The 27,810-nt window shown below is 34.8% G+C and overlaps 1 protein-coding gene across 1 annotated transcript in view; it reads left to right on the top strand.

Annotated features, from left to right (window-relative positions):
* Positions 1–27,810, top strand: part of Zmat4 (zinc finger matrin-type 4) — a 359,370-nt gene that overhangs the window by 232,532 nt on the left and 99,028 nt on the right. Inside the window, exon 5 of the mRNA XM_047551305.1 lies at positions 1,740–1,967. Within this exon, the coding sequence (XP_047407261.1) occupies positions 1,740–1,967 (228 nt within the window). The remainder of the gene's footprint in view (positions 1–1,739; positions 1,968–27,810) is intronic.

Raw genomic sequence — 27,810 nt, forward strand, 5'->3', positions numbered from 1 at the left:
GCAATTGATAAGGATGCAGGAAACTTTTGAGGCAAGACCCAATTTCCTTGAGAAGAACGGATAGTTCTTTCATATCCAGGTCAACCACAGACTTGTAGCTTTTATTAGATTTCCCAAGTCCTAGAAGAATGACCCTTGGTGGGATGTATAGCACACATTTGAGTGTTCTTTCTCTATTGTTCTATATAACCAAATCTAGCAATAAAGCACTTAAGAGGCATGTTGTTTGTCAGAGTCCTTTTAGAAATAACACCATTAAATTTGAGCTAACTAAAACTTCCAAATCTGATGAATTCTCTGGATAAGAGGAGAAAGACTTCCTGAGATATTCTCATGATGCTGGCATTCCTTGAATTAAAATGACATTAGGCAAGTATGTATTTCTGTATCAGTTATTTTATCTAAAATCTAAGAGTACACATAGAAGTTAATTTGAAAGCTCAGGGAGTTGATTAATTGGTTCCTTAACTCATCGTTGGTGCCTCAGGCCTCTGTTTTGCCTTGAAACAATGACCCTTATATTCATAGTTTTGTCAGCTACATTTTGCATCTTGGAGACAGGGAACACATAGAAGGTGCTGCTAAATTGCATATGACTAATGAGCCATGGGAGAATTTAAATATTGTTTTTGTTTCAAAAATATTTGGATCAGAATTTCTTTTTTCTAAGATGAATTGGAATCCTGTGTTTAAAAAAAAACAAAAACAAAAACAAAAAGATGACAGATAGGTCTAGGGAAAAAAAAATCTCTCTTATTTAATTTAAAGAGTCCTTTGGGGTATTGGAAGGAACATTGGCCTTGGAAATTAAGCATTTGGTTCTGAGTCTTTCCTTTATTTTAACTAGATTTCTCATCTTCAGAAAGTCACTTGGCATCTCTGAAGTCAATCATCTGAGAAATAGGACAATAACCTGAGGCATAGTCATTGGAGGGATGGCAGAAACTTGTATGTTGTAATGCATACTAAGGTTATTTTTACTTTCCATTAGTAAACTCCTTCAAGTTAAAATTTTTTTCTAGTCCAGAAATAACTGTAAGTTCACAATGGAAATGTATTAATAACTGGGACCATGCAATCTCAAAATAGTGATATACGCCTTTTCAGTTTGGACAAGCAACATCTGCTCTATAGTGGTTTTTTTTTTTTTTTTTCCTTTTTTGTCCTTTTGGAAAAAGACAAAAAAAAACAACCACTGTACTTTCAAAATCAATTTTAGCAGGTATAGGTTGAGAACCTATCCTAATAAACAGAAGTAACTGACAAAATTAACATGATTTTCTCAGTCGGTACAATTCACATCACTGAAAGATCTGTCTGTATCACTTAGGAAAATCCATTATTTTTAGCACACCAATGTCCAATTTATCCTTTCAGAATCTTTCAAGTCATGACTGTGCAATGTTTAAGTTTTGGCTTCATTTTGACTCAAAGATTACTTCCTTACCTTCAAAAGTTTATTTTTAAAAACCTATGTTTCCCCTGAGGGATGACCTCTAGAACTATTATATTTCAGCACAAAAATACACAAATTCTGATCTCTATCAATTAAGAAGTCTCATTTGTGTATCATTGCAAAAGTGAAGGTTGGCAAAGAAAGTTGTCCTGCTGTCAGCAAGCTCTCATGAATTTTTGAGTTCTAGAGTAAACATAAGACTCTAATCTTTGGGTAGTGAGTAAAGGTTTGCTCAGAAATTGACTAACCTGGACCCTGCTTCTCTGTTTATTGTCTTTCTCAGCAACTCCCCTGAGCTCACTCAAGCCCCCACGAGTGGAAACTGCTCCAGTGGTTGCATCCCCCTATCAAAGAAGAGATTCAGACAGATACTGTGGGCTCTGTGCAGCCTGGTTTAATAACCCTCTGATGGCCCAGCAACATTATGATGGCAAGAAACACAAAAAGAATGCAGCAAGGGTTGCTTTACTAGAGCAACTTGGGACCACCCTGGATATGGGGGAACTAAGAGGTAAGAGCAATTTTTCTAACTTTTGCCAGAAATCTGGGCTTTCCAAGAAAGGATTGTGTTTTTACAATCCTTATTGCTTATTTGTCTTATTGCTTTGACTAGTAAGGAGAACATGAGGATCACCCAAAAGAAATGGAAGAAAAAGAAAATGAACTAGCTTTTGCATAATCTTTGTAATCTACTTTGTTTCAGTTTTTATTTCCATATTTTTATTGACCTTCAGATTTTCCTTCTGCTTCATCCCTAACTCATTTTGTCCCTTTGTCCAAGAGGTGGAACATTTGTGAAAACTTAGAGTACATACAATATAATATTAATATGTACTATATCATAAAATTTATATTACTGTGAATATAATTATAATATACAATGGTATTATAATTATAATGTAATAGTTACATTTTAATATTAATATAATAATATATAAGATCTAGATTATGGTTCCCAACCTATTTTAATGTACTTGTGTCAATTTCATTAAAATATTCACAGAATTGAAAACCTGGGACTTAGTGGGTTAAATATGTTCTCTAGTGAATGCTTTGACAGATGAGCAGTGTGCAAGAAGATGCTAAAAAGGCCAAAAAGTATTATCTTATTTTAAACTTGTATGCTTTTCTAAATTCAGTCAAAATGATGGTGCTGTGTGACACTATATAACTATTATCTCCTTGCTTCACCCCAACCTCTGATGGTGTTTTGGGACTACAAGAAACCACACTTCACTTGCAGTTTATGTGAGGAGTTTCATAAGGTACTGAGCAGACTTGGAAACTTCCCGTGGATGCCTTAGGAAGTCATAACCAATTTATGGGACTTCATGGAATATTTCCACATCAGCTATCATTTAAGCTTTCTTTGATCACCTAAACTTTTTTGATCAGCTTGGAGTTGGCAGTGCAGAAGCAGAACAAAACTGCACAGTATATTTTAAACTGTGTTTTTTCAGAAAAGTAATTCTGCATAGGATCCTAGACCTCAGATTTGGTATTTAAAATATCAGACATCCCTTTCTTGTCTGGTCAGATAACCATCATTCATAACAGCTTTTATGACAACATTTACAAATTGATTTGAAGACTACAACATGCATTTAAATTGGACTCTGCTTGTGAAACCTATGGTTCTTATTTAATCTGGCTAAGGAGTTCTAAGAGGAATAATTATTAGAGGAATTGAAATGCCTGGTCCTTAACTAAATAAGTGGGGTGCAAGATCTTGCTACTGGAGCTGAGTAGAGGGACAGGTCACTTATAAATATGTTGCTTGAGAAAGACTACCAAAGAAAAGGACTTCAGCTGAAACTGAAAGAGGAGGTGGAGTTTTAACAGGTAAGGAGGCTTGCCACGTGAGCAGAATCATAACTGTATAGGCAATTAAGCAGGAAGCATAAGCCATAGACAGTTAATAAATACATTATTCTTAAAGAATTCTTTATTACCATATAGATTTATTAGGGGACCATGAGCACATCTATAGAACTTAGTTAAACACATTTTTTTCCAAGATGTATGATTAAAACAATAATTCAGAGTAAATTTTAAAAGCAATTTTTGTGTCTGTGTTCTAGCTATGGAAAAAAGACATGTGGTTTAATATTTCACTATGTCAGATAATCTATTGTAGGTGGTTTTGAGTTTTTGACATTTTTTTGCTTTTTGTTGGGGATTTCTTATGGTCTCAGTCTATGTCTTGTTAAAAAATATACAACAAGTCTCTATAGCTGAAGGCCTACCCCCTACTCAGCTGTTACTGGCAGATAACAAGTTGGCTCAGTGACTCCTTCACGGCAGGGCACTGAAGGAGAAAAATAAGGCTTTATTTATGTTTTGTGCCAGATATTATGACTTGAAGAAGAATTATTCCTAGAGCACATTCTTCCTGTCTATTTTGAATTATCCATGCTGCATCTTTTATGTACCACCACATCTTAATGACTTGGGCGTCTGAATTCTGCAACATTTGAGCAGCTTGTCTTTTATACAGAAGACAAAAAGGCTGCTCTTTGACTTGATAACTCAATGTGACTATGACTCAGTAGCACATGGAATGTGATTAGCATTGAACGCAATGTCCTTGAATCCAACCCTTTTACCCACCAAGAGTGACATTCTGATACATATTTATTCAAGTATTAAATATTGCAAAAGCTTGAGGAAAGAAGCAGCTATGGCAACCTAGCACTTCTAAAAACACACACATACTCACACGCTTATTTCTAGAATGATTCTAAGGCATTAGAATCATTGATCATTAATAAAGGCAAAAATGCTAACGACAAGCATATCCAGAACTTTAAAAAACAATGATATCAGGCAGCTGGAGCATGATATGCCAGGATGGTGGCAGGCTAGACATTTTCCTTCTTTCTCTCATAGCATATCTCACATTTTTAAACACTATATTATTTACTTATTTATTATGGTTTTCTGTCTTCCTCCTCTCCAAGTAGATTGTCAGCAACTTGAAGAAGGCATTTTATGTTTATTCTGCTCATTGATGTTAGCATTCAAAACACCTCCACCAGTGGTAGACACATAGTAGGTGCACGATAATTGATGAAAAAATACAGAAAACCAAAAATGAAAAGAAATAGTTAATAAAACTTACTTAAAATCTGATAGCCCTAACATGGCAATCACTTTTATTTCTAAAATGACCCTAATTGAATACCTTTCATAGGAAATTATGTATGAATCTTTTGATGAATGTTTTACATATAATAAAAAATATCAAGTGCTATATAGTTTTATGAGTTTTGAAAATGCAAACTTTGGTGTGACCCACACCCATATTAAAATATGTAACTTTTATAACATGGGAAAGATTCAATGTGACCTTTTCCAATCAACCCCAATCCTCTGGTCCAGGGGATTACTTTGATTATTTTTTTAATTAACAATTAGTTTATTCTGAAATTTCATATAAATGGAATCACGAAGAATATACTTTTGTGTATATTTCTAGTTTCTTTTGCATAGCGTGTTATTTTTGAAATTAATCCATTTATAGCATATAAAGCAAAGTATTTTTATTACTGAGTAGTATTCTACTAAAGAGAAATCCCACAACTTATCCATTCACCTCTTGATGACTTTTAGATTGTTTTGGTGCTATTTTGAATACAGCTTTCATGAATATTTATGTTCAAGTTTTTCATTTCTATTTTGGTCAACACATTTTACTTCTTGGTAAATATGCAGGAGTAGAATTTATGGGTCTTGAGTTGTATATTTTAACCATAAGAAAGTACTCAAATCCAAAGTAGCTGTGTTTGTTTGCATTTCCCAAAATAATTTATAAGAATTCTTGATCCTCACTTTTTCTTCTGTTGTTGTCTTTGCATTTGATTTTATACTTTAGTCATTTTAGTTTGTTTAGAAAGGTTATTTCATCATGGATTGAATTTGCCTTTCATGAGTGACTAATGATGTCAAGTACTTTTTCATATGTTTATGGGTCATTTCTATGTCTTCCTTTGTCAAGTGTCTGTTCATGTCTTTTGTATATATTTTTAAAAATCTGGTTGCCTTTGTATTAATGAGTAGTAGGTAGAAGTTTCTAACATATTATGAAAAAATGTCCTTAATCACATGTACACTTGGTGAATATTTTTTCCTAATCTGACACTGATATTCATAAATAAGTCTTTTGATGAGTAAACAAATGGAAAGCAGGTAGGTCTAATTTGTTTCTTTATTTTATAATAAGTGCTTTTTTGTGTCACATATGAAACAATCTTTGCCTGCATCCATGATGCAGGACAATTTTGTGTGTTGTTTCCACGAGTGTCATAGTTTTAGTTGTATCAATTTAATTTTTGTGTCTGGTATGAAATAGTGTGTTGAAATTCATTTTGCTTCTATTCATTTGCACAGTTGTTATAGAAAATTTGTTGAAAATACACTTTTCTTCATTGAATTGCCTTGAATTACTTACTGAAAATCTATTGATTGTGTGAGTCCTTTTCTGGAAAATTTATTTGGCTTCATGGCTCTTTGTCTTATATACCAGTGTCACACTGCATGGATTATTTTGGCACTACCAGTGTCTTGAAATGAGGTAGTGCATGTTCATCTTATTGGAATTGTTTGACTGTTTTAAATTCTTTGCATTTCTGTGTAAATTTTAGAATCAACTTGTCAAATCTCTCTACATAAAAAGCTGATTAGAATATCAAATGGGATTTAATTCAATTTATAGATCAGTTTGGCAGAAAGTAAAATTTTTCAAAATATTGAGTTTTCCAATCCAGGGACATCCTATATACATTTTTTATTCTATACATTCTATTAGCAACATTTTATAGTTTTCAGGGTGTTTTTTATATCATTTATTGTCCTCAAGTATTTTTTTATTGTTTAACTTTAGTATAAATTAGATTTTTTGAAATTTTATTGTTATGTATTTGTTACTGACACAAACTTGATTCCTGTAATTTACATCAGCCTTTCTATGTATTATTTGTATGTAACTTAACAGTTCAAATAATTCGCACATTTTTTTTTTCATGTTCACATTAACTAGTCTTTGGAAATTATAGAACCATGTTATTCTTTTTCTTTTTTTGCTTTAATTAGTAGATCAAATTTAAAAAAGGAAATTATTCTTATATATTAAAAAAGAATTATAAATGATAGTGCCCTAGTTATTAACATGAATAACTTGATATTGACTCAATTTTATTATTATTTGTTTCAGTAAACAGTATCTGTCTCTACTTTAAATTTTAATTTAATAACAAAAATCTATCTTCTCTTCCTGAATAAGTAATGTCATGTAGAAAACAAAGTGAGTTATTGAATTATGAAATTATAAATTTCAATGGCCAGAAAATACTTTCAAGGTTTTCTTTGTAGTTCAAATTCTTCCTGCCAGCATAAAACAGTTAGAAGGCAGTTTCTTATTTAGAAACAGTGGTTTAAGGTTATAAAATTATGGCTAGTTGCAGATAAAATATTCATTTTACAGATTTTTATAATTTATTCTTTTAAACAATTCAGAATGGAAAATGCAGTTATTTCATTGTTTCAGGGGAAACGAGACTCTTCTGTTGTAATTCTCATCTGAAGACACAGAGAAAAAGAACTCATTTGGAAATTTAATAATGCTTCCAAGAATCACAGATGAATAGTGCTGGAAAAAACATTAAATATCATTGAATTCTACCCTTCTTTTACAGAGCAGATTCTGAGGCTCAGAGATATGAAGTGACAGTTTCCAAGTCAGGAGTAGACTCAGACTCCTGGTTGCAGTATGCCAATTGACAGTTAACTAGAACTCTGAACAATTAACTCTTGTTTAGAACCAATTTGAGGGACTTATTACTTTTAAATATTTTTTAAAACTTGTTCTGAACTCAAAGTTGACCCTCAGTTTTCTGGAAATGAATGATTTGCAAAATGCATTATACATACCTTCAATAAAGGAGTTTAGCCCTCATTCATGAGTCCATATCAGATGGAGTGAATATAGAAGTGCAGAGCAATCATATTTGCTCTTTGTGGAGGCCTGAGTTTGAGAGGCCTGAGTTTGCTCTGTGGAGAGTAATCACACTCCTGAAAAGGCCACTGGGATTCACAACACCCTTTGTAAGGCATTTGCTGCCAGTATTAGGAATAGGGATTAATTTCAAGGGGATACAAGCAGCTTATCTAAGATTTCAAATCATAAAAGTAATGCATAGTCAGAAGAAGCAGATTTACTTGGAAATTAGCAGAACATAAGAGTGAGATTTTCACTTTTGAATTATTTCTGCTGCAAGCTTTAAGGTGAGATAGTGAGTTGGCTGCCTCTGTCTTGTTCCACTTAATCTTGGCTTGGCCTTGTCCCACATCCTGGGCAGTGGACAACTTGATCTTTAATGCTGTGACTCTCCTCTGCTTTTAGTTACCCACAGATCTACTCCAAGTTGCAATGAAAAAAGACATGTTAGATGAAAATATTAAAAATTTTCAAAGGCAACCAGAACAACCATTACCTCAAAATGTAGTGACTTACTACGACAAAAATAGATATGTGTTGTGTCTCCTGGTTTCCATAAAGAGAGTTGGGAGTGACTGACTGAGTGATTCTGGCTTGAGGTTTCTCATAATATTGCAGCAGAGTAAAGTTATCGAGTTAGGGCTCCTGTTGTCTGCAGGCTTGGATTGACCTGTAAGATATGCTTTTAAAGATGGCTTATTCCATTTTGGAAAACGGTTAGTGGTTGCTGGGCATTGGGCAGGAGGTAGAAGGCCAGACTACAGTGGAGCAGCAGGAGGGAAATTGTACCTTGATCATGGTATGGATATTTGGCTTTATGCCTTTGTCAAAACTTGAATAACATATACTAGGGAAAGAAAGAGTGGCATGTGAATTTAGGAAGTTGAGTAAATGAAGAAAGAAAAGGTATTTTACTCATATGACTGGCTTGTTGATAGGAAGCCTTCATTTTTCTCCTCATGAACCTCTCTCAGGAGTTTTGAATATGCTCATGCTGTGGTAGAAGGTGTCCCACAGAGCAAGCTCTCCAGAGCATCCAGTGGAACCTGTCCTTTTTAATGATGCTTGAAGGTCACAGAGCATCACTTCCATTTTCTTCTTATTTAGAACTGAGTCACTAAGTTCTGCTGTATCCAAGGAGTGGGGGAGGAGAATTAAACTAAGCCTCTTTTAAAAAGAAAAGAGAAGTCTATTAGAGAGTATGGAGACACTTAAAACCATCACGATCAGTCAGAACGCAGGTGGTCAACTGACCTGTGTGCAAGCACTATGTTCCCACATCCTTGTGGACTTTGAGGTGGAAAACATCTCATCCACAAGGGGAATTCACACAGATAATAAACAAATGGAGTCAAGAGGTTAATTATTTTAGCTAAAATCCAAAAGCTTTTTTTCTGCCCATTCTCATGAGAACTAAGCCAACAGAATATATCCCCAATTTCTCTGAAATCCTTTGCCCAAGGCAGAGGCCTTGCCAAATGGATATTAGGCCTGGAATTGGTAGAGCAAAGGCATATTTCCCATCTGAATGTTTCTCCATTCATTCTACTAATATTTACTGAACTCTTACCATATGCCAGGCACAAAGTGCTGAAGATGCTATACTGAATCAAAGGAGATGAGAGGAAATAAACATTTTGAGCCTGTGATAGAGATAAAGGGAAAGAAATAAGAGTAACAGGATAAATAATGAGATGAGAGGTAGATTCCTTTAAATAGGATAGTTAGTGACAGCCTGTCAGAGATATTGAGAGGTTGAACTGCAATTTAAAGTAGAGGTACCAGCTCATTCACAGGGCCCTGAATGGGGAAAGAATCAGATGTATTTGAGGGTTAATGGTAAACGGCATCTGGAGCTGAGAGATGTAAAAACTGAAGTTGGGGATTGATTGGTTTGCATTTTGTAGGTTCTAACAGATCATTGTAAAAAGAAGTTTTGATTTTCTTTCATGTGCACAGAGGTGTTTGCTTATCAGCATACTTGTAAACGCAAATGCTTCACAATTTTATCTTTAAGAGATTGGTTCATTTCTATTTCGGTCACCTGCTCTTTCTTCTGTCCAAGAGTGGGTCCTGCTTGTATAATTTCAGTGAATACAACTGTTACCTTCTTTCTTTGTGTAAGGCCACATTTGCCAAACCACTAGGAGATTTGCATGATAGCAAACATTTCTGGCAAGAGGTCTAGAATTCATTCATGGTTGGCAGGGCTAATGCAAAAACTTGAAGTTCCTTTGGTATTGGAGGATGAGAAGAACATGATGCAGGTTTCTGTAAGAACTGTTGACAGTGGGCAATTGGTAGAGAACAGAAATTCCATGATAATCAGGGAGCTGAGGAAGAAAACAGGTTCAGGAAGAGCATCTTGGCTCCTGCAGAACAGCAACAGTGTTGAAAGGGAAAACATTAGGTGCACTCAGGGTCAGTTTATTTACAGAAAAAAAAAATGGACCTGATAACTATCTAACTGAATGTTAGATACTTAGTTTTTATATCAAAGCAGGGCACTCTGTTGATTGATTAAGAATTTTTGTCCAACTGGGTAAGAGCCATAATACTGAAAAAGGGAGATGTAAAGGTGTCAGTGAGATGAAGAAGTGGAACTTCTGGGTTGGATATTCAGAGGCATCAGGAGAGCTTTGAAAGACAATTAAAAGGTATCCAAGTCAGGTGGTTATGCTGGAGGGATGGGATTGGCAGGGAGCAGACAGGGTCTGTGAAGACTTGGAAGCAGAGGAGAACATGGCCCTGTGAGGGGCCTTGTGGTATGGCTGGAGCTTACAGCTGTGTTTGGGAATAACAGAAGAGACTAGAGAAATAAGGAGTAAGGTCATAGTGGGAGAAGAATACTTCTACTTAAGCTGAAGGCAATGGTGAATGACTCAAAGATTTTTGGTAGGAAATTCAATTCACCTGCCGATATGTCTTTTTGAGATAAGTCTCTGCAGACAAGGAGGGGGCTGAATTCGAAGGCAGATATAGACCAATAAAGAGAACAAAGTGAGAAATAAGTTGAATGTTACTATAGTTTGAATTTGCAATGTTCCCTAAAGGCTTTTGCATGAAGGCTTATTCCCCAGCTTGGTGCTATTAGAAGGTGGTGGAAGCTTCAGGAGGTGAGGCCTAATGGGAGGTAGGTCTTCAGGTCATTGAGTGCATGACCTTGAAGGGGGGTGTGGACTCCATTGCTTTTTTGTTTGCTGACCATGAACTAAATGGCTGTGCTCTGTCATGTGCTCACACCATACTGTCCCATCCTAGGCTCAAAGCAACAGGGCCATCTAGTCACAGATTGATGAGCCAGAATAAACCTTTTCTCCTTATAAATTGATTTTCTTGTATACTTGCTATAATAACAGAAAGCTGATGAATGCAAATGTAAATTCAACAAGATTTGGTAGACCAATTGGCTGATGATTTACTTTCAACCTCTCCTGCCACATCCTGGTTTGCCCTCAGAGTCTTCTTCTGGAGTGTGAATCCTGGTGCTGAGCATCTTTTCTTATGCGTCATGTTCTATTTAACCCAATATTAGTTTTGTCTAAAGTTTATTGTAGGGAGGGTCCATGTCTTACTCCATATCACCAAAATATTCAAATTAATACATTGTAGGTGGTAGTTCTTAGTCTCCCCAAATACACAACTGAAAGACCATAGTCCACATTACTTAATTTCTCTGGTGCAGTCAGAATTATGACTCTCAAGCAGATGATTATGCATTTCTCAGTGTTAAATGCTTGATAAAAATACTGTGTCAATGAAGGTGCACTTTTATTACCTTTAATCAATCACAACAAAAGCATTAATTTCTTCCTTATACTAATATTTTCAATCCCTGAAAGCTGTATGTATTTGATCTAGTTAAGAATCAGCAGAAAATAAGACCTTTAAACGGATATGATAATTATAGAACACAATTCTAAATTGAATGGTAGGGGAAGAGGTGCCAGAAAAAATACTCAGCTTATATTACACCTGGTTATTTTTGCATTATTATTTTTAATGTGTTTTGACACCTCAGCTGTTGCATGTAGACTCACTCTGATCTTCAGAGCCCACATTTTGGGTTAGATAATTAAACTGCTTAAATGGCTCATGTTCCTGTCATACTCTTGGGATGGAAATGAGGTAGGAAAATGGTATTATACAAAAGAGATAATTTCTCTTATTCATTCATTCATTCATTCATTCATTCATTCATTCATTCATTCATTCAAACATGCCAAGCTCCTATTATATAAAAGTTGCTGAGCTTGATATTATAAGGGAATATTGAATTGTCTGTGACTCATACTCTAATCTAAATGGATTTAAAATCTGGCATGAAAGATGAGAAGATTGTACTTATTGAAATAAATATAACACAAAATTTGAAAGAAAAGGAGCTCTCCAAACACAATACTTTTGGGAATAAGAATATAAAAAAATTACTTTCAACTGGGACATGTTCCCCATGACAAGGTTTCGTGGAGCAGCAGTCAGCAAAAAGGCATGGAGAGGTAGGAAGGGAAAAATTAAAAATCAAGGCAGGTGAGGAGGGAGACTCTGAAGTGTGAGTAAGGCAGATTAGAACCAAAGTGCAACTAGCCTTGCAAGTCAGGCAAAGCTCACTGTCTGACAGTCATTGACATTTTTTTGAATAGGGAGATGACTGGCCTCATCTGTGCTTTAGGAGGATTGCTTGGCAGTAATGGATTGGATTGGGGAGATTCTGAAGGCCAGGAAACCAGATCGAATCAATGCATAAACCTGTTGCGGCCTGAAGGGGACTAAAGTCTAGTAGGGGAGGAGGAAAGATATATTGCTCTGTGCACAATTTAGTATGTTCTCCCCCTCAGCTAAGTGAAAATGAGCCAGAGCATTAGAATTCTCAAAGACACCTTGGCAAGGCCTTGGGAACACTAATAGGAAAAATATAAATTTAATGAATAATATGAGTAATAACTTAAATTTCTGTTCAATTTTGAATCCAGCAAGAAATCTAGCTGATGAACATTCACAGTAGTCTATTTACATCCTGTAGGGCAATTCTTTCTTCAGCTGGGACAGGTTCTTGCCTATTATTGTTATTAATGATGCTAATAAATGGAACACTGTCTAAAAAAGCTTGGTGAACTCTTCATCATCACTGACTAGGTTCAAAAAAAAAAAGAGCTTGGATTTTTAAATGGAATCATTTATGCACAGCTATCTCCATGTATGCATCATGTCCAAATGCATTAAAGAGGGAATTGGAGACTACTTGGGTTTCTAATTTCAGAGGGAGTACTACATTCGAAGTAGTCATTAATCTGATAGAGGGAATTACTATCCTCTGCTGTGATATGTTGCCTAAGTAAAGGACAAAAACAAAAACAAAATGCATCCACCCAAATCCAAGTCACTTCACTGTTCTTTAGTTGCCAATTTTGGCTATACTGACAAAGGTAAGAGCACCATGTGAAGCTGTTAAACAATTTATTGTTGCTCTCAACCCCTTCATTGGTGTTGACTGAAGGTTTCTATTAGTTTAAGCTCAAGAGCTAGGATATTATTTTGCAGGAGCTCAGCACAGTGTTTTCATAAGGTTATGGAATGATGTATTCATTATTCTGGCTCCTAAGTAGCTGTGGGCTTTATTGGTGGCATGCATTCCTTTGACAAAATAAGGGTTGCTTTTGAAAAGATGCACAATCAGGAAAAACTGGTGTTTTAACAAATGAGTAAGTATTTTGTTTGTTTCTAAAATTATAACTAACATCATGCAAGAAATTAATCTTAAGTTACTTGTTTAAGCTACTACAGATGGACCTAATTTTCTTTGGTAGATGGGATTCTAAAATGTTGATTGTGAACTGAGATTTGAAGTACAAAACCAAGTGTCAGATTTATTCAAATTAAAACATATCTATTGACATACTTTTTTTTACATAATTAGACAATGTTTTTATTCTGCACATATATATATGTAATTCATGTTATCTGGAGGATGATTATGTATAATTGGATGGATGAAACTTATTAGTATTTCTTCTATTTTGATAGTCAATCAAGTACTCAAATTTTAATTTTTAAAAGGAGACCAGTAAGTGCTCAGAAACATAGTAGAAAATATGAGACATGCTTGTATTTCCAAATATTTTATTCTTCTTCAAATTTTTTATACTAAAATACATGTTTGAAGCTAAAGGGTCCTAGGATTTTCTTGATGGGGGACTGATTATTGATTCTATATCTTTCTTAGTGGCCAGATTTCTGATTTCTACATTTTTTCATATTGATAGATTAAATAATTTTAGAAATGTATTTTCTTCTAGATTGTCCAATTTGTTGTTCACAGCAGTCTCATAATGCTTTATATTTCTTCAGCATCAGTTGTAATATCTTCCCTTTCTCTTATGATTTTATTTATTTAGATCATTTCACATTTTTTAGGCTAGTTAAAGGTTTGATAATATTGTTTAGTATTTTATTTTATTGTTATTGTTATTTTTTAAAAATTTATTTAGATTCATTGTACACAAATGGGGTACAACTTTTGCTCTCTGGTGGTACATGAAGTAGAGTCACACCATTTGTGTAATCATACATGTACATAGGGTAATGATGTTTGTCTCATTCTGTTATCTTTCCTTCCCCCCAATCCCCACCCCACCCCTCTTTTTCCTCTCTACAAACCATCCTTCCTCCATTCTTGCCTCCCTCCCATGCTGCCATTATGTATTATCATCCGCTTATCAGAGAGATCATTTGGTCTTTGTTTTTTGGGATTGGCTTATCTCACTAAGCATGATATACTCCAACTGCATCCATTTACCTGCAAATGCCATAATTTTATTCTTTATGACTGAGTAATATCTCATTGTGTATAAATACCACAGTTTCTTTATCCATTCATCTGTTGAAGGGCATCTAGGTTGGTTCCAAAATCTAGCTATCGTGAATTGAGCAGCTATGAGCATTGATGTGGCTGTATCTCTGCAGTATGCTGATTTTAAGTCCTTTGGGTATAGGTCAAGGAGTGGGATAGCTGGGTCAAGTGGTAGGTTCATTCAAGTTTTCTAAGAAATCTCCACAGTGCTTTCCAGAGTGGCTACACCAATGGATGGCAACCCCGCCACCAATGGATGAGTGTACCTTTTTCCCCACATCCTCTCCAACACCTGTTGTTGCTTGTATTCTTGATAATAGCCATTCTAATTGGGGTGAGATGGAATCTTAGGGTAGTTTTCATTTGTGTTTCTCTTATTACTAGAGATGTTGAGCATTTTTTCATATATCTGTTGATTGCTTATAGATCTTCTGTGAAGTGTCTGCTACAAACAAAAGTGCTATACAAATTCAATGCAATTTCAATTAAAATTCCAATGACATACCTTATAGAAATAGAGAAAGCAATCATGAAATTCATTTGGAAAAATAGAAGACCCAGAATAGCCAAAGCAATCCTTAGAAGGAAGAGTGAAGCAGGTGGTATCACAATACCAGAACTTCCACTATACTACAGAGCAATAGTAACAAAAATGGCATGGTATTGGCACCAAAATAGACAGGTAGATCAATGGTACAGAATAAAGGACACAGAGACAAACTGACATAAATACAGTTTTCTTATACTAGACAAAGGTGCCAAAAATATACAATGGAGACAAGATATGGTCTTCAACAAACAGTGCTGGGAAAACTGGAAATCTATATGTAGCAAAATGAAACTAAAACTCTATCTCTCACCCTGCACAAAACTCAACTCAAAATGGATCAAGGACATAGGAATTAGACCACAGACCCTAAACCTAATAGAAGAAAAAAGTAGGTCCAAATCTTCATCATGTTGATTTAGGACCAGACTTCCTTAACATGACTCCCAAAGCACAAGAAATAAAAGTAGGAATCAACAACTGGGATAGATTCAAACTAAAAAGCTTTTCTCAGCAAAGGAAACAATCAACAATGTGAAGAGAGAGCCTACAGAGTGGGAGAAAATCTGCCACACACACTTTAGTTAGAGCTAATTTCTAGAATCTATAAAGAACTCAAAAAACTTTGCACCAAGAATGCAAATAACCCAATCAATTAGTGGGCTAAGGAAATGAGTAGGCACTTCACAGAAGAAGATAGTTCTTTATTATTTTTACCTATATTTAAATATTACCTACCATGTAGCAGGTATTGTGATAAACTCTGGAAAATAATGATGACATTGTCCTAGTATATAAAGAAGGTTATTCTACCTCTCTTCAAGATGTGTACACCATTGTGATTTCTATGACAAATCCAATCCTATAGGTGTTTTATCATAATGGAGTCACTTGAAACAGACATCTTCATATATCCATCCATTGGCCATTCAACAAATACTTGTTAAATGATTGTTTTTGACACTATACTCAATGTCAGAGATCCAATAATGAAATGTCATGGTCTTTGCCTTCAGGAAGCTTCTAAGCTAGTAGGCAAAAGAAGTATTTTAGTCTTATTTAAAGGACATTTCCAAATTTCCAAATGATTCTTATGTCTTTATTGTAAGAGATGGGAAAATTTCTCCTAAGATCTGGGAAAATCCACTTTAACTTAAAAATACACAGCAGTATAACTGAGGATTTCTTTAGAAATATGGAGGCTGCTGGTGTGCTGCCAATAGAATTGTTATTTACTAAAACAGATTTTTTTGTTTTAATTTGGAAGGTGAGTATGATGTCTACATTATCTAAGAAGTGGTTTTAAGACCCAAATTATGAACAAAAATATGCAATAACTTGAATTTGGAGTCTATTTTTATAAAGTATGGCAGATAATGATACACACATACTGAAATAGCTAATGGACCAGTCAAGTGGTGGCTTAGCTTTTCACAGCTACCAGCTGGCAAACTGTTAAATGAGTTGAAATGAGTTATCAAGTATTGCGGTTTTATAAATAAGAGCCTTGATTTCTTTTGCAGTTATATATGAAAGAAAGACATCTATCTCTCAGTATAAACCCTTCTTAGGGTAGCTATGTTTTCAAAAGTCCGACTGGAAGCAGTTGTGTTCCATGTAGTGGACTCAGTCATAAACCATCAACTTGAGTCCTGTCTCTGTCACTGAGTAGCTGTGAGATCTTTAATAAGTCACCTCTTCTTTCTGGGTTTCAGTTTCCTTTTTGTAAAATGAAGATATCGGGGTTAAGTTATCTAGAACTACCTTCTAGCATCATTTTCCATCTAGTTTATTCTGAACAACAGAAGATTAATTTATTGTCATGTGCTTGGGTTATAAATAGTTGTTCATCCAGAATATGCTATAGGGTGCCCAAGTCCAGTTTTAATCAACTAGTTCTACCTTGGGCTCATAAGAAAGAGGTTTATTTTGTCCCCTCATTATTGTTTTTGACCATTCATGGGTTTTTATAGTCCAGGGGCAGTGTAAAGTCTGAAGACATGTATGTGATCATAGAAAAAAAAATAACTTTTATTACTATTTGACTTGAGTCTGGATAAACTATGTGAACTTACAGACATAATCAACAAACACAAGGAATTCTAAAGTCATCTTAACTTACTCCCCTCATGGCCGAGATTGGCCTTTGATACCCAATGATCAGTGAACGCTCAATCCTTAACTCCTGACCTCATCTCCTTTCTGTTCCATAACTCTCTCTCAATTTTAAGTGTTCATCTATAAGTTTCCTGTTTTCAGCCCTCAGACATAAAAAATCTTCAGTGGTGTCAGTGGTCATTGTTTCTGCAATGCATGTGTATTGTACCCTCATAGGATTGTTGGTCTTATGTGTTGTTCCTAATTTTCACTCATTTTCTCTATGTGTGATTACTATATGAATGGAATTCATCATTGCTCCAATTCAATCATGAGAATTTAATTCCACTGATAGTGGAATGACCCCTATTAGAACAACCTCCAACTGACAGTATCTGTAGACTCTGGAGAACATATAAAATCATCTTCTTGAAGGCAAGGAAGAACAATCAAAAACAGGCCAAAACTGGAGGAAAGTGAACGTTTGTGAAGCAACATTGAGCTTTACCCAATTTTTATGACTCTTTTCCCGCCTCAGGATTAACCCTAGTCAGCACCAATCTGACTTATTTAAACTCAGGTAAGAACCAAGAGAAAGAACCAGAGGAGAGACTTCTGGAGGATCCATTGCAATGGTTAGTGAAGGGAAACTTCAAGAGAGGAGAAAGTCATAGAGGAGAAACCTCAAATGTGTTATGTTCACTCTGCCCACCCCTGTCCCTGATATCTGAATAATACATCCACAAGACCAACTCCAAACAGGTCAGCTCAGGCTAAGTACTGAGCAAAAATCTGAGCTGTTGTCTCCTCCACCCCACTGCACATACTGTAGGAGAAAGAGGTTAGAGTTTGAGTTCTGCACCTGCCTAAAAAAAAAAAAAAAAAAAAAAAAAATTAACACTGGAAGGAATATAACACAAACCATAGTTGATACAATGTATCATACATAATGTCCAAATATCATTTTTTTTTTGTACCAGGGATTGAACTCAGGGATGCATTTTATTTAGAGACAGGGTCTCCCTGAGTTGCTTAGCACTTCACTTTTGCTGAGGCTGGCTTTGAATATTCAAAACAAAAAATTCACTGGAAGGATTTCTAACAAGAAGTTGATTTGACACACAAAAAAATAGTGAACTTGAAAATTAGATCAACAGAAATTGCCTAATCTTAAGAACAAATCGAAAAAGTATTTAAAAATATCCAAACAGTAGTGTTGGGGAAAATGTCAAAAAGTCTACTATATGTGAAAGAAACTGATTTACACGTTTGAGAAGTTCATGAGTCCTAAATAGGATAAATATAAAGAAAACCTTACCAATAATTATCAGGTATATCACAGTCCAAATACTGAAGACCAGAGAGAGAATAAATTCTGAAAGCAGCCAGAGAAAAATACCACATTATAGCAAGTGTAGTAACAATATGATTTATAGCCAATTTCTCATAAAGTAAAAAAGTAAATAAATCCAGAAATGATGGAACTCTTCAAAGTGCTGAAAGGAAGGAAGAAGGTAAGAAAAACAAAAACAAAGAAACCAAGCAAACTTGTCAACCAGTGAAAATATTCTTCATGAATAAAGGTGTAATCAAGATATTTCAAATAACAAAAACAAAAGAATTTGCTGCCAGCAGATTTGTAGTACAAGAAAGTGCTAAAAGAAGTACTTCAGGCTATCCAGAAATACCAGATAGAAAATCAGATCTTCAAGAATGTATGAAAATCACCAAAAATGATAAATATGTATACGAGAATAAAAGATTCTTCCTAACTTTCTTTAAAATTTATGATTCTTTATGCTTTTTTTTTAAAAAAAGGGATGTAATTCACACACCATAAAATTTACCATTTTAAAGAGTACAATTCAGTGATTTTAGTATATTCCCAAGTTGTGCAATCATGAACACAATCAGTTTCAGAATATTTTTTCAGTCCAACAAAGCCCTATACCATTAGGATATTGTTCTATAGTTTTCTTTTCATGCAATTACTTTCTCTTATTTTGGTCTCAGAGTAATATGGGGGTGAGTTTGAAATATTTAGATAAATAAGGAAAAAGATATGACCACAGGTAACAGTAGCCGACATGAACGTTGTTGAGTGGATGCTTTGATTGCTTTGTTTGCAAGGGAAGTTCTTCATAGTATGAGACCATCCAGTGGGGACTACTGACCTGAAGAGGAGAAAGTCAAGGGAACTCCTGAGGTAGGGAAAGGTCAGAGAGGGAGCTCGAGTGCATAGGTGATGCTACTCAGTAGGATGGCTGGGAGGCTTTTAGTCAGGGAGCTCTGAAGGTAGTAGTGACTTGGGTTTACCAAAGCTACAGGATTTATTCCAATCTGTGACTAGCAGATGCCGAGTACAGCTTTACAGGGTATTCCAAACAAGCTGGCACTACCTAACCAAAAAAATCTGCTTACTTGGGCTCCATTTAAACAATTGCTTGTGTAATATTTGAATTTGCTTCTGACAGACTTTTAGTTAGCAGGTCTCAGGCTGTTGTGAAGAAGGAGAGAACTTCCCACCCATATGTAGGCGCCATCTTTGCCTCACTTACATAACTGAGGTTCATAGAGTGAATTGAAAGTGCCTCTTTCTCCTCTGTTTTCAGGAAGGGTTTGTGAATAACTGTTGTTTATTCTTAAAATAATAGAATTTGCCAACAAAGTCATCTGGTCTTTGACAGTCTTTGGGTGGAAATTTTCATTCTTTTTACTAGTTCAATATCTTGTTATAAGTCCATTCATATATTTTTCAAAATCAGGGTTATTTTGTATGAATTCATCTATTTTAGCTAGATTGTCTTATTTGTGGGCATATAGTTATCATAATATTCACTTCTAATTTTTTTTATTTCTGGAAGGTCATTAGTGATGCTTCTCTTTTATTACTCACTTCAGCAATTTCTGAGTTACCGTCTTTTTCTTGTTCAACATAGCTGATGTTTTATCAATTTCAGATCTTTGCAGAGAATCAACTTTTGATTTTGTTGATGTTCTTTATTGTTTTTCTATACTCTGTTTCATTTATTTCCAATCCAGTGTTTACTGTTTTCTCCCTTCTGCTTTCTTTGGGTTTATTTCGATCTTCTTTATCTAGTTTCTAGGATGAAAGTGTGGGTTATTGATTTGAGATATTTTTTAAGTTTTTCAATGTTTGTGTGTATAGCTATACATTATACATTTTTCTCCAAGTACTGCTTTTGTTGCATTTCATAAGTTTTGATATACAGTATTTTTGCTTTCATTCACCTAAATGTATTATCCATTGTCCATTTTGATGTCTTCTTTGTCCCATTTACTGTTTAAATGTGTTTGGTTTAATTTCCACAGATTCAGGAACTTCTCAATTTTTTATGCTATTAATTTTTAATTACATTTTATTGTGAACATACAGTCTACATGCATTGTCACTCAAATGTGCTTTTCTCATCTCCCATGTATGAACCTCTGCTGAATGTTGGAAATCATACTGTCAAAGATGAAGCATTCCAATTATACTTCAATCAGGCATTTCCTTCAAGCACCTGTATCCTCAGGTGCTCCATACCTCCAAACTCTGGGCTAAAGAAAGCTATTTTCCTCAAGCAACAATATAGCTGGATGTCAAGTTTCTTTCCTCCTAATACTTTCTTACCCAAACATGCAGGCATTTTTCCAAATGAAGGCTCCTACTCAATGGACATAAATTTCCTGTGTGTTATTTTGACTCTGTGCATTCTTCTCTCTGATCCATCAAAGCTTCTTAAAATGGTTTCCTTATGTTATAGTTCTTTCTCTCATCAAATACTGTTTGCTTAGGAAACTTAGGTTCTTTTTTAACTTGGTAACTTGTGGCTTCCATTTCTACCTTAATTTCATGTTTACTTTTTTAAATAAGCATTTTATTTTTAGAATAATTCTAGATTAACAGAAAAAGTATGAAGATAGTACAAAGTATTTTGATATACTCTGCCCCTATCTTCTGCTATTATAAACATGTTACCTTTGTTTAGTAATATTTCATGATTGATCAGACAATATTGATAATTATTATTATATGAAGTCCACATTTTATGTAAATATCATTAATTTTTATCTATTCTCTTTCCTAGAATATTATATTTACCTATAATGTGTCCTTAGGGTTCTCTTGGCTGTGACACTTTCAACTTTTCTTGTTTTTGATAATCTTAATAATTTTGATCATACTATTTAGATATTTCAAAGAATGTTTCTTAATTGGGGTGTTTTGATGCTTTCCTCATTAGATTGGAAAACCTTGGAGGTTAAGTGCCATTGTCATCACATCATATTAAGTATTTGCACTATCAGTGTGACTCTTGATGTTGACCTGGACCCCCTGTCTCACATCATCTTGGTCAATCACAGTCATCCTGAGCTTTTTGGAAGAAAGTCATTATGCACAGTTATCTTCCATCTCCTTGAGGGTGGTGCATCTATATTACTTATTTGGAATTCTTCTGCAGGGAGGATTTGTTTAATTTTCTCTATTCAATCATTTATTTATAACAGCATGGGTACATGAATATGTTCATTTTAGGATTATAATCCAATTCTATACTACTTTATTTTGTTCAAATTATTCTACATTCTGTTATTGGTAACTGTTCTAGTTGGGTGCTGTATTCCTTTGATGTATTATCAGTACTGTGATGGGGGAAGGGAGCTATTTCATTTTTGCATTTCCTTACTTTCTGTTATGATAAGATGCTCAAGTCTCATTTTGCAAATTTCCTGCTTCAGTCTTAGAATCAGCTATTTCTGGAAGGAATCCCAGTTTGTTCTTTTTTAATTCCAGGAAAATAATATCAGAAACCAAGATTTGGGCACTAGTTGCTTACTTACTTTGAATGATTCTCTTTTATTCCATCTAGTCAAATTCTTTCCCTTCAAGGCCTTTCCCTTTTTTTTTTTTTTTTTTTTTTTTTTCTTCAAATTCAGTCTATGCCTTCAAACTCCTATTCCTCTACTGTGAGTCTCCTAGATGGTCTCTCTTAATCTAATTCCCACTTGGCAATCGGAGAGAATTTTAAAATACAAATCTCATTATGCCATTATTCTGGTTAAAAAATCTTCATAAGCTCAGGATTACCTTCTGGAGAAAGATTAAACTTAATATTGTTGGATTGTTTTTTGGAATCTTGTTCCTCTTTTCCTCTCCAACTGCATCTCTAAAAACACTCAAACTCAGTTTATGTTCTATCCTTAGTAAAATGGTTTTAGTTCTTGGGAGACTGCATAGTTTTATTTTTGAAAGACTGCCCTAATCCTACCCCCACAACAAACACACACACACTCACACACACTTCACTAGACAGAATTCTATCAGCTTTTAGACCTTTTCTTAGATTCTTAGATGAGCATCTTCTGGGAAATTTCCTCCAGAATGCCTCCCAACTGGGCTCCCTTCCCATGCCACCCACCAGACCTTGTACTGTGGTTTCTGGGTGCAGTACTTTCTCAACGGTCACCAAGCACCTTCCCTTGGAACTGGGAGCACTGTGATAGCAGTGACCTTGTACATTTGCTTCATCACTGTATTTTTAACACTTCAGCACAAATTCTGGCCTTTGACATATACTTAAGAAGTGTTTGTTTAGTGACTCAATAAGTGACCCATTGGGTATTCCACTTCATGCTCCTCTAAGGATATGGTAGTCATGGACATACTTCCAAAGGAATGCCATTTGCCAAGTGTTACATATATTATTTTTTATAGGCAGAATAGACCTCAGTGTGTGGAACATTTCTTCCATGACAGAAAGAAATCAGCAGTTGTTAAGATAACCCATCCATTGTTATTCATAATAAGGCAGAAAAGCTTATCAACCTTCTTTTTTCTTTATTTCCAAACTGAAAGCAAAAGAGAGGGTACAGTCTTTGGGCTGTTGGGGATCATTCTCATTTAGTGTGTGGGCATGCCCTTGGTTACACTGACTGGGAAAACAGCCATGAAGCAATGGGCAGGAATTCTAAACCTGCCAAAAAATTTACACCTACACCTCAGAACTCAGAATAGACCACGGTCTCAAAGGTATTTCCAAAACAATTTCAAAATTTTGATTACATCCACCCTTGTTAATTATGGACTCACAATACAAGAACAAATAGATAAGGTTTGACACTATTCATCTATACCCTTTTTTACTTGGAGAAAACTTTAATGTCTTTTAAATATCTTCCATAGGGAAACTGGGACAGTCACTTTGCTCTTATGAAATACGACTTGAATGCAAAACTTCCAGATCTGCTAGAATGGAAATGATCTCTGCTCCTTCTGAATATATGCACAACAATGCTCCTCCTCTAAATCTGATAGCACATTATAAACATTCCCTCCCTTTCTCGTATCTTAGCCCAGATATCTCTTGGATGGGAAATAGAATATTAATAGCCTCTTCTAGCAGATAGATTTCTAGGTAAGAGTCTTAAGCTGCCACAACTTTGCCATTTGCTCTTTTGAAGAAAGAACATGCTTGTGTGTCAGGTTTGGAAAGAAAATCTTTTACCATGATATTAAATAGAGTTAACTAGATACATTTGTCTTTAAAAAATGATCCTATTTAGCGAAGCAATTAGGAGAGCTGAATACAATAATCCCTGGACTACTATAGTAAAATGTACCCATGGGTTGGGTACATTTTAAGACCTTCAAGACTTCTACTGAATTCTTGAAACTATGGATAGTATGAAGCCCTATGTGTGCTGTTTTTTTCCTATATGCACATATACCAATTTAATTCCTTTTATATCTTAAGTAAGCATTTGTCATACACTGTGGCTGTAACGTCACAGTTTGAAGTGAAACCGCAAAACTAGCACAAAATTTCTTTTTGCTTCCTCACAATTTCTTTGATAAAAGATTATCCTTTACTGTTGATCCTAGCAATCTCAGCATATGGTTTTCTTCTTTCCTTATTAATTCGATTAATTTCTTATTTTTCAAGTAAAGGAAACACGTAACAACTTCTCTTTTCCAGGATCACTAATCTTGTGGTTTGGGGTCATTATTAAGTAAAACAAGGGTCACTTGAACACAAGTGTGGAGATAGATACCTTGATTGTTGATCTGATAACTGAGGTGACTGGGAAGTGATTAAGGGGTAGGTAGCATATGCTACCAATGAAATTGCCACTGGATAATGTGAGATTTTTGCATGGGAAGGCAATTGAAAATTGATAAATTATTTATGCAATTTTCCACTTAATATTTTAAATATTTAAAATTTTTTATTTAATATTTTTTGGGCCATGGTTGACCATACGCAACTGAAATTGAAGAAAGCAAATCCATAGATTAGAAGACATTACTGTACACTAAAGTATTTGGCTTCTCTAGTCACCTGAGAACTGTGTTGACTCTATTTGTAATGTCCCTCTCACATACACTGATTAGAAAGACTAACTGCTTATTTTTTTCCTACTCTTTGTTCTTAATAGCCCATTGTAATTATTTTAAACACTCTGTATTATTTCATGTTCATCCACTAGAATAATAGTTCCAGTGGTGCAAATATAAGCTTTTTAAAGTCCTCCAGGGTTGTCAGATAAATTATAAGGTGGTCAGTTAAATTTGCTTTTTTTATGTTCACAGTGGTGACTCAACTTTTATTTAATGTATTAGGTTTAATGTATAGAATTAAAATTCTTATGAAATAAATATATCAGTCTTTTCCCTGACAATGTTATTTGCTTTTTACATGTTACTATTTTTATTTTTATTATAAATTGAAAACTTATATTAACTTATCAGATAAAAAGTAATATCATGATTTTTTAATTCAATGGGGAATAATTAAATCAAGACAGTTAACTTATCCATTATCTTAATCAGTTAACATTTTTGTGCTGAGAGCATTTGAAATTTACTTTCTTAGCAATTTTGAAATGTTCCATATTCTACTACTAGCTATATACACCATGCTGTACAACAGGACTGAAAAGAACCATTTCTTCTGTTTAAAATTTTATACCCTTTGACCATCATCTCCCCATTCTGCCAAAGCTCCATCCTCTGTCATCAGTATTCCTTTCTTCTGTGATTTTGGTTGTTACAAAGTCTACATGTGGGAATGCACAGTATTGTCCTTCTGAACCTGGACTATTTCACTTAGAATAATACTCTCCAATTTCATCCATGTTGCCACAAATGATAGAATTTCTGTTTTAAATTGTTAAAAATTTGTTCTAATACATGAGAGTAGAATGCATTTAGAATTTCCTCTTTTCAAGGCTGAATGGTATTCCATCATTTTTATGTGTCTCATTTCCTTTACCCATTCATCTGATGATGACACTTAATTGTTGCCATAACTTGCCTATGGTGAATTAAATAGTGCTTCAGTGAACATGGAGTGTCCACATGCCTTTGACAAGCATTTCATATCTCTGCGGTAAATACACAGAAGTGGGGTAGCAGGATTACATGGTAATTTGATTTTTAGTGTTTGGAGATACCTACACAGTTTTTCATAAAAGTCGTACTAAATCACATCCCCCAAAACAGCGCACAAGTACTCCTTTTCCTCCACATCCTTGCCATCTCTTGTTTTCTTTTGACTTTTTGGTAATAGCCGTTCTGATAGGTATGATGTGGTATCTCATGGTGATTCTAATTTGCATTTCCCTAATGATTAGGTATGTTTAGCATTTTTTTTTCATATACTTATCTGCAATTTGTATGTTTTCTTTTGAAAAATGACTCTTGAGGTTCTTTGACCATTTTAACTATTTTTGTTTATTTGTTTTGTTTCTCTGCTAGAGAGTTGGTTGAACTCCTTATGTATTTAGATATCCATTATTTAATGTATGGATTACAAATATTTTCTCCCAATGCATAGGTGTCTCTGAATCCTAATTTTTTAGCAGAAGTATACAATAAGTACACAATGCTTGATACATGTGGATAATAAAAGAATTATTTGTTGCTTATCCAAAAGTCAAATGCAATCTGTATTTTTTTTAATTTTTTTTATTGTACACAAATGAGATACATGTTGTTTCTTTGTTTGTACATGGAGTAAAGGCATATCATTTGTGTAATCATAAATTTACATAGGGTAATGTTGTTTGATTCATTCTGTTATACTTTTCCTTCCCCCAACCCCTCCCACCCCTCTTTTCCTTCTATTTTTCCTCCATTCTTGCCACCCTCCTTAACCCTAACCCTAAACCTAACCCTAACCCTAATGCTAACCCCTCCAACCCCCCATTATATGACATCATCCGCTTATCAGTGAAATCATTCGTCCTTTGGTTTTTTGAGATTGGCTTATCTCACTTAGCATGATATTCTCCAATTTCATCCATTTGCCTGCAAATGCCATAATTTTATCATTCTTCATGGCGGAGTAATATTCCATTGTACATATATGCCACGGTTTCTTTATCCATTCATCAATTGAAGGACATCTAGGTTGGTTCCACAATCAGGATATAGTGAATTGAGCAGCTATGAACATTGATGTGGCTGTATCTCTGTAGTATGCTAATTTTAAGTCCTTTGGGTATAGGCCAAGGAGTGGGATAGCTGGGTCAAATGGTGGTTCCATGCCAAGATTTCTGAGGAATCTCCACACTGCTTTCCAGAGTGGCTGCACTAAATTGCAACCCCACCAGTAATGTATGAGTGTACTTTTTTCCCCACATCCTCACCAACACCTATTGTTGCTTGTTTTCTTGATAATCGCCATTCTAATTGGGGTGAGATAGAATCTTCGGGTAGTTTTGATTTGCATTTCTCTTATTACTAGAGATGTTGAACATTTTTTCATATATCTGTTGATTGCTTGTACATCTTCTTCTGTGAAGTGTCTGTTCATTTCCTTAGACCATTTGTTGATTGGATTATTTGTATTCTTGGTGTAGAGTTTTTTAGTTCTTCATATATTCTGGAAATTAGTGCTCTATCTGAAGTATAAGTGGCAAAGATATTCTCCCACTCTGTAGGTTTTCTCTTCACATTACTTAGAGTTTCCTTTGCTGAGAGAAAGCTTTTTAGTTTGAATCTATCCCAGTTGTTGATTCTTGCTTTTATTTCTTGTGCTATGGGAGTCCTGTTAAGGAAGTCTAATCCTAAGCCGATATGTTGAAGATTTGGACCTACTTTTTCTTCTATAAGAAGCAGGGTCTTTGGTCTGATTCCGAGGTCCTTGATCCATTTTGAGTTGAGTTTTGTGCAGGGTGAGAGATAGGGATTTAATTTCATTCTGTTGCATATGGAATTCCAGTTTTCCCTGCATGATTTGTTGAAGAGGCTATCTTTTCTCCATTGCATATTTTTGGCCCCTTTGTCTAGTATGAGAAAATTGTATTTATTTGTATTTGTGTCCATGTCCTCTATTCTGTACCATTGATCTACCTGTCTATTTTGGTGCCAATACCATGCTGATTTTGTTACTATTGCTTTGTAGTAGGTTGAAGTTCCGGTATTGCGATACCCCCTGCTTCGCTCTTTCTGCTAAGGATTGCTTTAGCTATTCTGGGTTTCTTATTCTTCCAGATGAATTTCATAATTGCTTGCTCTATTTCTGTAAGGTGCATCATTGGGATTGTAATTGGAATTGCATTGAATCTGTATAGCACTTTTGGTAGTATGGCCATTTTGACAATATTAATTCTGCCTATCCAAGAACTGGGAGATCTTTCCATCTTCTAAGGTTTTCTTTAACTTCTTTCTTTAGTGTTCTGTAGTTCTCATTGTAGAGGTCTTTCACCTCTTTTGTGAGATTGATTCCCAAGTATTTTATTTTTTCAATGCTATTGTTAGTGGGGTAGTTTTCCTAATTTCTCTTTCTGAAGATTCATCACTTATGTATAAAAATGCATTGGATTTATGAGCATTGATCTTGTAACCTGCTACT

This window comes from Sciurus carolinensis, chromosome 4 (assembly GCF_902686445.1).
Source record: "Sciurus carolinensis chromosome 4, mSciCar1.2, whole genome shotgun sequence".
In the NCBI taxonomy this organism is placed as follows: domain Eukaryota; kingdom Metazoa; phylum Chordata; class Mammalia; order Rodentia; family Sciuridae; genus Sciurus; species Sciurus carolinensis.